The sequence below is a fragment of the Acomys russatus genome, chromosome 7, assembly GCF_903995435.1.
Source record: "Acomys russatus chromosome 7, mAcoRus1.1, whole genome shotgun sequence".
Lineage (NCBI taxonomy): Eukaryota > Metazoa > Chordata > Mammalia > Rodentia > Muridae > Acomys > Acomys russatus.
Genome location: NC_067143.1, coordinates 65,105,847 through 65,120,678, shown reverse-complemented (window position 1 = coordinate 65,120,678; position 14,832 = coordinate 65,105,847). Strand labels below are relative to the sequence as shown.

Here is a 14,832-nt window from a genome sequence, read left to right as displayed (position 1 = left end):
AATTATTGTTTATAAATTGAATAAATACATATTTACTTTTATTTTATAAGAAAAGGCTAAATAATATTCTGGATATTTTCCTTATATTGTAGTTTAGTATGTTGAACACCATTCTGTGATAGGAGACCCCTGGTCATTTCTAGGCCAGGTTTGACATTCATTAATTCCTTTGTTCTGAATATTGTGAACTATTAATAGAAACTACAAGAAAACCTTCAAAGGAGCGTTCACAACATAAAGCAATGATGAGATAAATTTGGCCATACTTGTTCTAACCAGGAGACAGTGTCAGTCAAAGATGAGAATGAAAAGAACATATTTATTTGTCCATCTATATTTAACTGTGAAATAACAATAGAAGAAAAGATTTAGACCTCTATGAGCCTCTCCAGACTCATCATCTGAGTTTTCTGTGGGTAGGATGAATGAATGGCCTGTTACCTGGTCAGCGCTCAGCCATGTAATTCCGGAAACTGTCAACCACCCATGGTTACATAACAACACAGATTTTTTTTCTTTAATATGGATGAAATATGCAAGAACTACACCACTGATATATACATATATTCATATGTACATATATATTCATAAACATATGCATATGCTTATGATTGAGATAAACAAAACATAAACTAGAATAAAAATAAAAGTCTTTTACCAAGAACTGTTCAGAAGAATAAATTAGTGTATATAAAACTCTTAGCACAGAACAGATAGTCACTGTAGAAATCTAAATTGGACTTACTGTGTGACAGGTGATGTAGGGCTAGGTCGGGAGTGTCCTGACTTAATCAGGAAAATCACAAATACACCTGGAAAATGGGCACAGTGTGTGTGTGTGGTATGTGGCACCTAGGACTTTTAAAAAACTTTGTAAGGTTATTCCATGTAACCTCCTCTTGGCCAGCACTTGTCTCAGTCTACAGATACACTACATCCAGGGCAGTAACATTCTTGACACTTGACATATGCAAATATTTGAGAAGTCCTCAGACTTTTCTGGGTGTTGTAAATATTGCATCTGGAATGTTAGAGAACATTGGAGAATGCTGTGGCCTGCACACTCACTGTGCCTGGGCTTGGAGCCAGGAGGTCACATGTCGTTTGAGGAGAGGAGGGTAGGCTTTGAAAACAGCACATGGAGGTCGTCCCTGGGAGTCAGGCTGCTCATTTCTTGAGTAACTCTAGACTTGTCACTCAGTGTTGAGATCTGTTTTCATAGCTATATCCCGACAAAGTTCAGTTTGCTGAACTCTGGCTATTTATTTTCCTAGTCCAGCTTTTAAACTTATTTTGCAAATATAACCTTAAAGGGAAGCTGTATATCTTTTTTTTTTCTTTAAAAAAATAACAGTTATTGTGGACCAGAGAGAAGGCCCAGTAGTTAATATATATTGCTCTTGCAGAGAACCTGAGTTTAGTTCCTAGCACCCCTGTTGAGTGGCTCACAACCATTTGTAACTACAGCCTCAGAGCCTCCAGGCGACATTTGTATTAGTGCACATACAAACACACATATACATAATTTCAAAAATCTATAAAAAGATACAAATTGCAAAACACATCCGTTGTCTATTTTTAACACTTACCTGGCATTTAAGACTCCCAATGGGCCCCTCAGAGCATTGCTCCTCACTTCTCGACACTTCCTGAGTGTTTTCAGCTTGAGCCGAGGGACGGTAGCCATGACTCCGGACACACATGGACTAGAAATGAAAAGACCTGGATTGCTTTGTGGGTTGGTCAGGCTACTTAAGCTCTCAGTGATTTAGCTGGTTACTGGTGCCATGAACATAACAACGCCATGTTTAGGGTGTGGACTTCGTAATGTAACACATAAGTGATGTTTAGACAATGCTGCCTTAGTAAGGTTGGCCTATCCTCCTCCTCCCCTTCCAGGCCTAGAAATGACGGACTGTCCAAAGAAGCCAAGGCTGCAAAACTTGGTGATTGCAGCAAAATGATTCGTTGTTCTTCCCCGTAAGGGAGCGGGGACCCTCATGTTTCTGAAAGGAGAAGGCAAACTTCTTATGTGGGTTATGGAGACATAGCCATTTCTGCCTGTCTCACACACCTAGCGATACTGTCATGGTGACCTGTCTCCTACTGAAGAAGAGATGTGTCAGGATGCCTTCATTTCCGGACCCAAAAATTATTGGATAACAAAGCACCATGGGCTGGTGCCCAGCTGTGGGGTTGGGAGCCCAGCTGGCAGAGTTCCATGGATTGTTCTTGCTGTTAGGATCTGCAACATGAATAGACCTCAGTTGATCAGGAAACACACTTCCTTTAACAGCCAGGAAGAAGGGAGGCTAAGGAGAGGTGAGTGTGCCTGGCATAGACACGGGACTGTCTTTATTTAGGGAGGACCGGGTTGTCTCGTCTCCTGTTTAGTAGATTTGAAAGACATTTTTCAGATGTATTTCTTCACATTTTGAAAAGGAAAATTTTCATATATTTAGTGGGGAAAAGCCTCTGTCTCAGTCCATGAGGCCAGTTTCCTGTGTGGTGCTCCTGAAGTCAGGACTAAGAGCACAATTGCTGCATTTATTAAACTTTTTATTTACTGAGGAGTGGAGGGGAGCATATGGGAGCCATGACAATAGCCGACTGAGGAGAAAACAAAGCAATTCCAGTGTTCTGCTGTTTTGAAAAAAGTCATTCAGGATTTGGCCCTATTGGTTCAGCTGTTGTAACTAAAGCTAAGATAATAGAGGGCTTTGTGGTGCTTTTTTTCCCTTCTGAAATCCTTTATCTTTATGATGCACTGGGGCCCTTAGAGTAGAAAGCTTTTTAAATTGCTGTTGGATTCAGGACTCAATTATCTGCTGGTACCCTGGGACAGGGGTCCTTTCTCTGGCAGTCACCACAAAGTAACTTTTATCAAGGAACCTTCTGGTGTGTTGTGGGTTTCCTCAGCTCACCCTGTTCATTTATTTATTTATTTATTTGTTGACTTTTTGATGCCCTATTTTGTGACATTTAAGAGAAGATTCCATCAAAAAAGGCCAGGGCTAAATGGTGTAGTGGCCTTATGAAGTAGCGACATCACAGCCCATCTGATGTGTGCAGGGCTGCCGTGGGAGAAACAGCAGCTTGGCCAGGCCGTCTGAGGGCAGGGAAGTTCAAATGTGGCTTCCTTTTATGATTGGCATTGTGTTTTTAGCTTTCTTCTCAATGTCCATTTAAAAACAATTAGACCTGACCTGGGAATTGATTCAGAAAAGCTTTTCTTTTCGACTTAATTTAAAATCTTTCTGGATGGTTGGCTGAGATCCTGGATTGGTGTCACTTTGAAATTACTGTTAAGTGCTTTAATCTTTCTAGGACTGGTGTGGAAAAATCAGTCCTCATTGGAACCTCACTCCAGTGCCTGTTCCTGCCCTCTCCACCATACCACACAGCATTCTTAGCTTCGGGTTCTTGTCATTTCATTGTGATGTTCCATCAAGTCTGTTAAAGTAGCTGGCCCACGGGTCCAGTGAAGCAAGCTGGTTAGCTTCACACTGAAGCCTCTTGGATGTGTTTCAGATACTGCCATTTGCTGTTGGCTTTATTTGGTTCGGTAAATATTACTTTAACAACACAGTCCATTGTTTCATTAGAAATAAAAAGCATACATGGAAACACACTGGATCTAATTTATTATTCTCTTTCTCCCCTCTGTCTGTCTGTCTTTCTCCCCAACCCCCACCCCAACCCCGTCCCTTCTGACCTTTCTCCTTTCTCTCTTCTCTCAGCCCTCCCTCCCCCTTCTCTTTAAGCATCTCCCTCTGTCTTCCACCCTACTGCTTTGTACACAGATTCATTTTCTTCTTATAAAAATGTAGCTCTCAGGGCAGTAGTGTTCTGCTTTGAGAGAACAGGTATTGAGGAGGTGAGCTCCGAAAGACTCCTGTGTTCTAGAAGTTGCGGGCATGGGACTATTTGAAAAGAAGTGAGGCAAGTCCATGTGCAAAGCGCCCAGCCTGGCCCTGCCCTGGGGTCCTTCAAAGCCTTCCAGTGTCCAGTCTTTTGTCTAGTGCCACCATTTGTAATTATATGGGTCTCATATGGGCAAAATTAGCTGGCAGATTATGTTGCTAACTTTTATAAATTGGTATGGGGGAAAGATTTTAAATTAATCATAAATATGACTTTTGATTTCTATTTTAGACCTAGAAAGAAATGATCAATTTCGTGTAAATTCTTATATATTTTGTGTTTTTTCCTTTGGTGTTGAGCTTGAAGAGACATTTGTAAAATTTAAAAAAGAAATTATCTATTTTAGTTAAATTTTACAGGTTCTTCAGATTCTGACCAAAAAGGGCTAAAGGGCTGAATCTGAAACTGTTATAATAAAAGATGGTATTTGGAAACTTTTGATGAGGGAAATTGCCACCATATTTATATTTTGAAAAGTGTTTCCTTATTTACACACTATTGACTTCCTATTGAGACTCAAAATTTTAACTACAACTGGTAAAGAATTCAATGGATCAAATTCAGTAAATCTGAAGTCACTGGAATAAAGGCCCCTCAGAAAAAAAATGTGTCAATTTTAAAGGTCTTTCCTAACTGAAGACCATTTTGTGATAGAGCCAAAGGTTAATAAAATCAGTAGTGAATGTAGCAATTTTACAGATAAGCTATTCACAACAAGTGTAGTTACTTGAATAAAAAGCTAATTCAGTTCTAAAATGCCACATGCAGCAGCAGTGAATGGCTGCTTTTAGGTGCTTTCCAGAGGAGGGTAAAATACAGAGTCGCAGCTCTCTTCTCTCCCGCGTCCCCGGCTGCCTGTAAATTGCTGTGAATGGGGCTGTGGGCTGACAGGCTCTATTAAGACAAACTGCCTTTCTCATCGGAGAGATAAAATAAATCAGGTGTTTAGTCAAATTAAAATACTTCAGCTGGAGCAGGCCCCGGGGAGCACTGATCCACCTTACTAATCCGAGAGAAACTCAAGACAGATGTGGTTTGGGGATAAAGATGACCCCATGGAAGAAAAAAAGGAAAGAAAGAAAAAAAGAAGGAAAGGAAGAAGCATGCAGCAGCTCACAGCTCTGTCTGCGCAGCTGCAGAAGAGATACAGTTCGTGGTGGTGTGCCAGGCACACCCTGTGTGTGACACACAGGGAAAGCAGGCCACTGACTTGGAAAGAAGCTGAGTACAGAAGCTTTTTTGCCGGCTCCCTTTTAGTGGTTTATGAAACTACCTCTGGTTTTGTGTGGGAGGCATAAGATGCTATTTTCTGGCAATGAGTCTGAGAGAGTCATTTTAAGATAGTCTAAAGATGTGAAACAGATGACGTTAGGCAGCCGGTGACCTCTGCTAGCCACAGAGATGGGCAGTCCTCAGGCTCCAGACTTTCCTGCTTGTTTGTTTGTTTGTTTATTTGATTTTATCAAATCTCAAACCATGATTTAGGGTAAGATTTTCCCCACATATTCCTAAGTTAGTCAAAGAAGTATCTCATTATTTTTTGCCTTCTCTAATGTACCCTGACTATATTTAGGGGTGTTGTGTGCCCTGTTGGCTGCCTCTTCTTTCAGACACTGTGGGCATTCTAGTGTCTCTGTAATGGTGAAATCTCAGTTCAGTAAATGTATTTGGGAGTGAAATAACTTGTGTTCTCAGGTTGGTTTGATCACTATGATTTATACTTGATATTATTTTTATTACAGCTGGGTAGGTAAACACTTCATCAATTAAGACAGAAAAAACTATTAGTATAGGTTCAAATACTGATCTTTAAATTAATTGTGCCAAATTTAAACAATGGGTATGGAACAGAAAGGTTACCCCCCAGCAACCTATGCATTTAGAGATCACAGGTTATTGTACCGTTTGAATGTATTACTCCCTGAACTCAAAAGCTAGCCACATGGCTATACATAGAATTTCTCATCTTAAATGAATTTTAGATTTTCTATGCTCCTGGATTTCACCTAGCACCATTTGTTGTGAGTCATAGCTATAGAAACACTTAGCTGTGTATCATCCCTCTGTCATCTGGCTATGCTCTATCACCCATCATTTATGTCTATTTAGCTACAGTTACCATCTACTACATATCACCTCCCTCTATAGCCTATCTATCTATGTATCATTTATCTACCATCTACTATGTCTATGTCTATCAATTGCCTATCAATTATCTATCATCTATCTATTTATCTAGACTATACCTTTTCTATCATCTATATCAATCATCTGTAAATTATCTATCATCTATCTATCTATCAATCGATTAATTTTTCTTGAGTTTAAGGAAAAACAGTAACAGCATTATATGAGCATCTGAGCCCTTAACTTACAAGCACTGCTGTGTCTGTGTTTTGTTTTCCTTACACACATGGCTAAGTCCAATGGAAGAGCTTTTAGCTCACACTTAATGCTCACAAACAGTTTCACTCTCTTCATGTTGTGTAAAGAGATTCTCTTAACTGTTGTTATTCTGCATAGTGGAGTCGCCCAAACACTTATGCATTGCACCATTATTGGCTCCACCCTGAACAAGAAGCTGTCACCTGCCTACTACCCTCAGCTCCTCTGTTCACCAAGCACAAGAGAAAGAGAAATAAACGATTGTTGAAAAGGCTTTAAAGATGGAGAAGGGAAAATTTTTATCTTAACTGAAAAATATAAACATCAATCCAACCGTGTTGGATTTGGTCCTTGCCCTGAACACTTGAGGGGTGCTTTGTTAACCAAGAACACTGGGAGGGCGGGCAGATGTCCCAGCTTTCAGAAAGCCTGTAACTCACATCATATAGTCAAGCATAAGAAGAAAATTATAGTGAATTAAGAATAGGACACACAACATAGGCAATAAAATGTGCACTCTCCATTGACTTAAAAACTTCCCAGCCTGTTCCCCACATCACAGCCAGAGTGCTGACCGTATATAAACTATGTTGGTGATGTTGTGTTATTCTCAGAATGCAGAGAACACTCACCAAATAAGGTCTACGTGGGCTGAGTGGAGTGACATTTTCCTGCCCCTTTAGCCTCATCTGGTACCCTTCTTTCCTTTATTTTCCTTGTTCATATTTAATCACCTTTATTTAATCTCTGAAACACACCAAAGCCCATATACTCCCAGCATACACATCTAGAGCCTAAGCCTACATTGGTTTTTTTTCCTTCTTGAAAGCTTTTAGTCACCCACTACTCGCAGCCCTTCCTGTAGCTGTAGTTCCCTTGCTATGGTAATGTTTCATATTTTCTGGAAAGTTCTTTGATCAAAAGGTATTCCCACTCTTTTTTAAAAATTAATTTATTTATTATAATTATTCACATTACTTCCCAATTGTTATCCCCTCACTCTTTTTTAAACATAATATTTGGTATATACATTTATGTTATTACACATAAATATGATAAACTGCATACAGCAAGAAGAGCCAGGAAACAATCTGAATTATATAAATGTTACCCTCAGAGTGTTTTGTATCCCCTCTTTACCTAGTTAATTCATGCTCTTTTTGTTAAATTGTTACTTTTTTAAGCTTCCGTTTTGAACTTGGGTCCAAATTTGAGTCAACCTCCCTTAAAATACTTGATTTACCTGCAGTCTGTCAGTAGTAGTTTATATTCATACAGTGATTATTTGACATAGTACCTGGTACATTGTTCCCACCCAAAAAATATTTACTGAGTTTTAAAGTGAGTGAAATAAGTAAGCGAATGCGTCCCTTAGTTTCCTTGTGTCTTCTCATCCTGCATATCTTAATGAAAACATAATTGGAACTTTTTGTGCTTTTAAAGGTACTTTTAAAAAATCTTCTTTGGCAAACCTACATTTATATTTTTATTATTTAATATTTCTGGGTCAAGAAGTTCTCTTTCAACCAAACCTAAAATCCTACTGATGAAGTAAAACTCCATTTTTCTTCTTTAATGATTTCTAAGAGCCATTCGTGATTTTCTATGCGTTTCCACAATCAGGGTTTCTGCTTTCTTGTACTTCACTCTTGTCTATAATTTTTATCATAGACACTCTTTCAGATGAGTCATTAAAAAAAGACACAGGCATGTCTTTTTTTTTTTTTTTTTTTTAACCTAAGTTGGTACTAAAATCCAAAAGTGTTCCTACCTGGGTTGCTTTTCTGCCAACATCTGTCTTACCTTGAAGAAATTTTGTGCCAGCAAGGGCTAGCCTCTGAAGACACCCTTTTTCCAGGGGCCACTTACAAAACAGGGACACACCTAATTGAGGTATTTTTAGCTTCCTGGGTTGTCCCGTGCTTTCCTACCAGGCATGGGGAAGGGGAAGGGCTCCACGGCTTGAAGCCTGCCCTCCCACATTCACAAAAATCGGCACTCTCCCTCCACTTTGATAGCTGCTGGCATCCTTCTGAAAAGATTTCAAAGCATAGGTCTCTTCTTTATAATGAAACCAGTGAGGCTCCAATACAGTGACTGGACTCCTCATCTTACGCTGCGGTAAAATGCTCTAATTTAGATTCACAAAGGGATTCTGTCCCCTTTGCTTAAGAGAGCTGTGCAATTTGCCCATAAAAGCCTGTGCAGCGCCATTAGTGCATACCGTCGGTGCTCAGCATCTTTGCGTTCATTAAGCTGCACATCCTCATGCATAACCTCTCCAGCCTCTGAGCCTGGTTTCTCACTTTGAAGAGTGACAAATGGCAAAGGGGCGAAGGAGCCCTCAAGTGACATTGTTGCCTTTGAGGACAAACGTGGAAACCTTAGCTTGATCCCTCGACAAAAAGCAAAACAACAGTAACAACAGCAGCAGCAGCAGCAACCCCAAACAACAGCAACAACCACAACCACGCCCTCAATGCTTTGTTACATAAGGCAGTTTTTATTCCCTTGGGAGAACTTGTTTCACAGCCAACAGATTGACCTCTTACCTTTGAACTTCAGACACACCTTTGACAATAGAAAGCCTGTGAGGACGATGACTAGGAAATTCCTTAGATGGTGTTTAGTAAGCACCTACCGTACCCTTGCTATTAATAGTGTCACTGTGAGAGGGTAGTTATAGAATATTAAAATATTTTAAGTTTCTGGACTTTGGTCAGAACCATAAACTTTGGTTTTTTTTTTAAAGAGTTTATTAGCATTGTATTAGTTATATATAGTAGTGTGTTTGCCACAACACTGTCAGTATATAGTGTATTTTTGATGATACTCACCTTCTCTTTACACTCTGCTGGTCCCTATCACTCTCACTGATCTCCTTCCTCTTTTGAACTAGTGTCCTCCCACCCCACGTGCTTTTCTGTCTTTCTTTGTTTTGATTCTTTATTTTCTGGTAACCGAATGAATTTAGCTAGGGTTACTTACAAGAACACTGGTGCGGGGTCACTTACAGGAACTGGGCTCTTTCCTTGTAGCTATACTGCTGAAGAAAATCTCTCTCCCTCCCACAGCCACCGTTAAGTACCTCAGGTTTCTTGGTTTGCTCAAAAGATGGGTGTGTCATGGAAAGGAGTAGATGGGTAGGCTGTTTGCTTTGGTTTGGTTTAGAAGGGGAAGGAGAGTCTAGGCGAGAATCCAGTTCTGGCCATGGAGAGCCCTAGGCGCACGGCAGCCCCAGACCCTCGTCTCCTAAACTCTGCCCTTCTTTCTCCAGTTCCTCCAGACAGTCCTCAAGCGTGTGAGATGTCTTCTCGTTTCCATTTTAGGCACACCTGAGAGCCTAGCAGAGAAAGAACGGCAACTCTCCACCATGATTACCCAGCTGATCAGCTTACGGGAGCAGCTCCTGGCAGCGCACGATGAACAGAAAAAGCTGGCAGCCTCGCAGATCGAGAAACAGCGGCAGCAAATGGACCTTGCTCGCCAACAACAGGAACAGGTGAGGCTTGCGAAAGGAGCCAGGGAACTGGAGATGTGGGGAGGGGGTGGGAGCAGGGGGCGGGTGCCAAGCTCAGCAAGCAATCACACTGATTGGTCTATTTGTTGTAGGCTTTCTTCAGAAAGTAGAATCATGAAAATTCAAATGAAGAAAAATAAAATAAAGAAGGGAGGGAGAAGGGAGACTTTTAGTAATTCATTCTTCAAGAGGGCAAAGAAATGGATCCAAGCCGGCAGGGCTGCCCTCATGGCAGGAATGACCTTTGGAAGGTGTGATTTGAATGCCTTAGGTACAGAGGCACCTAACTCATGCTAGTGGTAACCGTGGGTTCTCGCCAGGCCTTACTTTCCTCTCTAGCAAAGAAGGGATCCTCTTCTAGAAAACCTTAGGGACTTCTCAGCTCACTGGCCCAGTGATTTTTTTCCTTCCTCTAACTTTGAAGTACACACACACACACACACACACACACACACACACACACACACACACACACACACACACACTCACCAACAGTCCTGCCCAGCATATGGTTACTTTCCAAGGTAACTATTAATATTCCATCCCTCATCCATATGAAAGTTGTGTACGTTTGGGTGTCTCTTTCCATCGTTCAGGTGAGGCGTGGAAAGAAAATTGGTACAGGGCTCCTCAAAGAACTGGGTTGATTGACTCAGAAATGAGACTGAAGAAAACATACCAGAGTTTAAATGTATGCCTTTTAGAAAATGAACCACTTTTACAAATGATTTTCTTGTCTCCCAGAGTGCATTAGTATAACAATGATCCTACAGCATAGTCTCTCACGCCCTAGATCAGACAGACCCAAATTAATGTGCAGTTTTTAGAAATCTGACATTATTACTGGAATTATCTTTTCAGCTAAATGTATTTTACAGGGATATATAGAGCAGTATATGCTCTGTTGATTTTAATGAGTTGTGACGTCTGGTATTTTATATGCTTGAGTATTTGCCCACATGTAGGAATATGGACTCAGCCCCTAATGGAAAATAACATAAAGGAACACTGTAAAAAATCAGAAGTTAGAATGTCATTTAGCCATCCAGAGATGACACAGTAATTAACTATTGACACTTGTGAATAAGCTAGCACAAATTAATCTTGACACATTTGCAGACGAGTGATATCTTACAGTGAACACTTTGTAATTATATTTCAAAATGAAAATTAAATGACACTTAAAACTAGGTTGTCATGCTCAATGAAGCGAGCATGTAGCTCAACCGATTGGCAAATAAAATTCAGAGTTTGAGCCACATGGTGCTTATGTACCATGCTTCACTGTGTCAAGCCCATGTGTGTAGAGTGGATGATGGTAATTGCGCTGTGGTGTTTCCGATGCATTTCTAGGCAGCACTTTATCATTTACGAGGGACCATCAATATTAGATGCCTAGTGGTGTTTCACCAGTTTGCTAAGAGGAAATAAATATTCAGAGATTCCTGCGTCCATACCTAGAGCTGCAAAGTGAGCGGTCCATTTCTGATTTGAGTGGCAACAAGTCGGAGCAGGCTGTCCTAACCTGATTAAATCCTGTTTCTGTGTGGACTGTAGACTCTCAGAAAGAAGAATCCCAGTTCTTAAACTGGAGTCACTTAGAGACCACGGTATTGTGCTTAGAGCCCGCTGTCACCAGAAGCCACAGATCAGCATCGAGAAGTCTCCCACTGTGCTGCCATTGTATGCCTATGTCACCATCGGGCTCTTCCCAGGTTCTAGGTGAGGGAGGGTGACAGGAAGACATATGGTGAATACAGGCAGAGACTAGAGTCATCTGTGCTCATTTCTGCCCCCAACACAGCTCAGTCCAGAGTCCTGGCATATAGAAATGGCTAGAAGGAGGCAGTCTTGACCACAGAGCACTATGAAGCTGGGACCTCCTGGGAGCTCATAGAGTCCCCGTGTCACCTTGCTTTGCAATGTATACTCTGAAAGAAACTTCTTCAGAGCCTAAGGCTGCAGTCAGCAGTGAGGTGGGCAGTGAGCAGGCTGAGAGAGCAGCTGAATGCTGACGCCCATTAGTTAGGCTGCCAGCTCCACCATTTTAAAGTCGTTGCCTCCTGGGGCAGACTCCATCTACAGTAGGGTTTGTATTTTATGGGTAGTGTTTCTTTTTATAGACCAGATAACCTCCTGAGTTGTTGAGTTTGATTGCTGTGCAAAGAAAGGGAGTATAACACCTGTATGCAAACCCTGTCCTGTAAACAAGTGCATCACCCCAAAGGGTGAATTTAAATTACAGCATAGTCTGTCTTAAAAACGCTTTGTAGAGCACAGAGCATCAACCAAAGAGCTAAAGAGTTTTTTCACTGTTTACTATGTTTTTATGTCCTTTTGATAATATTTATAAGTCTGCCAGGGCTGAATGACAGAGACAGTCACGTGGCACACTGGGAAGCCTTTCACTTACAGCTTTAATCTTATAGCCAGGCTATCCTCCTTAGACAAATGTGGCAGGGTTTTCCTGTTTTATTCTACAAGGATCTAGTTTCCAAAGTCTGTGGTTTCCAGCCAGCCAGTGCAGGCTGAGCAGCTCGCTCTCAGCTGGAGCACCAGGCTGCCCTTTGCACCTCTGGATAAAGCAGAGGTGACCCTGGCTCAGATTCTCCCTCGGTCCCCTCCGGACCCACTGCCTCCGTCCACAGGGAGTCTTTCATACTGAAGTGCACAGTAAAGCATTCAGGCAGTAGCAGGAGCGACGCAGAGGCAATGGCAAAGGTGCAAGCGTTTCATTTTAACCTAATGGAACTTTATTTCTGATAGATCGCAAGACAACAGCAGCAACTTCTACAGCAGCAGCACAAGATTAATCTCCTGCAGCAACAGATCCAGGTCAGTGTGTTTTATTACCCTCATCTGACTATCCGTAGATGCGCTCCTCCCTCAAAATGGAATTTAAGGTGCTGTAAAGGCCTGTCTTATCAACAGTGCCAACATGGCTGTTATTCAAGGATGGTGCTGTACAGTTGTTGTCCAAGGGGACAGCCAGGTGGTGGTCACAGCATCGTTCTCTGGAGTAATGTGTGAGCAGAACACACCTTGGCCCCACCTCTTCCATTTGCCTTAATGCCACCAAGCTGACACCTCTTGGTTTTCAGGGCAGCATACAGATACTGTTTTCACTGCAAAAAGCCACTTTCTGTGTTGTGTTTTGTTATGTCATAGGGACACAGATTGATTACTTTTATTTACTTGTTAGGACTGGTTGGGTCAATTCTGAGATGAATCTGGGGAAAGCCTGTTAATAATTGATTTCTCTCTTAGCAAGTACTAAGCACACAGATACAAAGGAAAACAGGCATAGCAATGAACAGTGGCCTGTCTTCAAGGAGCTTACAATGTAGACAGAAAGAAAAAGATTCTGAATAATTGTAACCTACTCTAGATAAGTCTTGACTTTTACTCATTTATTTTTCTAGAAGCAGTATAAAATGTGCAGTTCATTGCAGGGTCTGTGAAAGAGAGGTGACAGTCTGATTTAAGTTGTTCCTTTAGAGACTTGATAATTAACTAACAGCTGTTTCAGATAGTAAGGGAGAATGGCTTCTATTTCTGAATAAAAACGTAACTGTATGAATTCTGGAAGGTGCTGGAAGAAGACACTGGTTGTCTAGACTAGCCTTCAGAGCACTGGTCCCAGAGCCATGACTCTCCACCCAGTGTTCCTTCTCTTGTTTGCTGCGGGTGTTTCCCAGCCTGCTGCGATCTACACTGCCAGAGCTGGGCCAGCATCTTCTGAGGCTTATTGCTGCCTCTGCTGGGGTCCTGACCTCCGAAAGCACCAATAGCATAAGCTCCTCGCTTCCTCTGATGCTCTACAGTATTGAAGAATACCAGTGATTTTAACTTAGATCTTTGGTTCATTTTGCTAATCATTCTTACTGTGCCGGGCACCAAGACGACATTGACAATTCCAGCAGTGTCTGAAGAGGTACCTCTTTTCAATTTAGCTTTTTGTTTCAGCAGCTTCACTGGGAGGATTTTAGCTGGAATGTGTTGTCTGGTTTTGTTCTGATTCTGTATTCTGTATTCAAACCTACAGTTTCAAAATCAAGATGGAATGTCTTTTGCATTTTTGATGGTCAGACTTCACAATTAAATCTGGGAATAATTTCTCATCCTGATATCTCTTTCATGCCTCATGCTGAGGTCCTTAATTACATAGCTGTCCAGGTGTCCCCTTGTCTGCCCTCATTAAAGTTTCCAGCTTATTTCCTACTCCTGGGGCTAAGATTTTTAGTCTGTGGTTTCTTACATGTTTCTTTAGCTCCTTCTCCAAGAACTCAAGGGTGTTAAATAACAGGATCACTCAGTTTCCTCCACGGACACTCCTGTGAGAGTATGTATTTATGTATTTCTATTATATTCTGTTCTTCATCCAATGTTACTTATATTGACCGACTGTCTTGATTGACATCTTCCCGTGCTACTGAAAACCTCAGATGAACAGCAGTTCATAGTGTTTTATGAAATGTTATATTTATTGATTACATATGATCTTATTGTAACATGAAATTGGTGTGGTTTAATTAACTGTGGAACACAATCTTAAAATATTAATCTGAGTATTCAGTTTAAGAAGATAGGGATGGGCCTGGAGGAGATGGCTCAGTTGGTAAAATGGTTGCATGCAGCATGGAGACCCAAGCTCCACCCCCAGAACCAAGGAACCTGAGACAGGTGCCTGCCTGGGCTAGCCAACCAGACTAGCCTCAGTGGTAAGCTCCAGGCAACTAGGGACCCTGTGCTAATAAAATAAGATGGTCGTCACATGAGAGGTAGCATGTGACTTCTGGCCTCCACAGGCATGTACATACATGTTATCCAGCTTCTCCCACATGTACCCACTTATACATGTATGCTGAGGTGCACATATACACTCACAGGGGGAAGGAGGGAGGGAGAGAGGGAGGGAAGAGGGAAGGGGGAGAGAGAAAGAGAGAGAGAGAGAGAGAGAGAGAGAGAGAGAGAGAGAGAGAGAGAGAGAAAGAAGAAGAAGG

At 41.5% G+C, this 14,832-nt stretch overlaps 1 protein-coding gene across 1 annotated transcript in view; it reads left to right on the top strand.

Moving 5' to 3' along the window:
• The window catches only part of Sox6 (SRY-box transcription factor 6), a 333,439-nt gene that overhangs the window by 147,799 nt on the left and 170,808 nt on the right, over nucleotides 1-14,832 (top strand). The window contains exons 5-6 of the mRNA XM_051149259.1: nucleotides 9,639-9,811; nucleotides 12,596-12,664. Of these exons, the coding sequence (XP_051005216.1) occupies nucleotides 9,639-9,811; nucleotides 12,596-12,664 (242 nt within the window). The remainder of the gene's footprint in view (nucleotides 1-9,638; nucleotides 9,812-12,595; nucleotides 12,665-14,832) is intronic.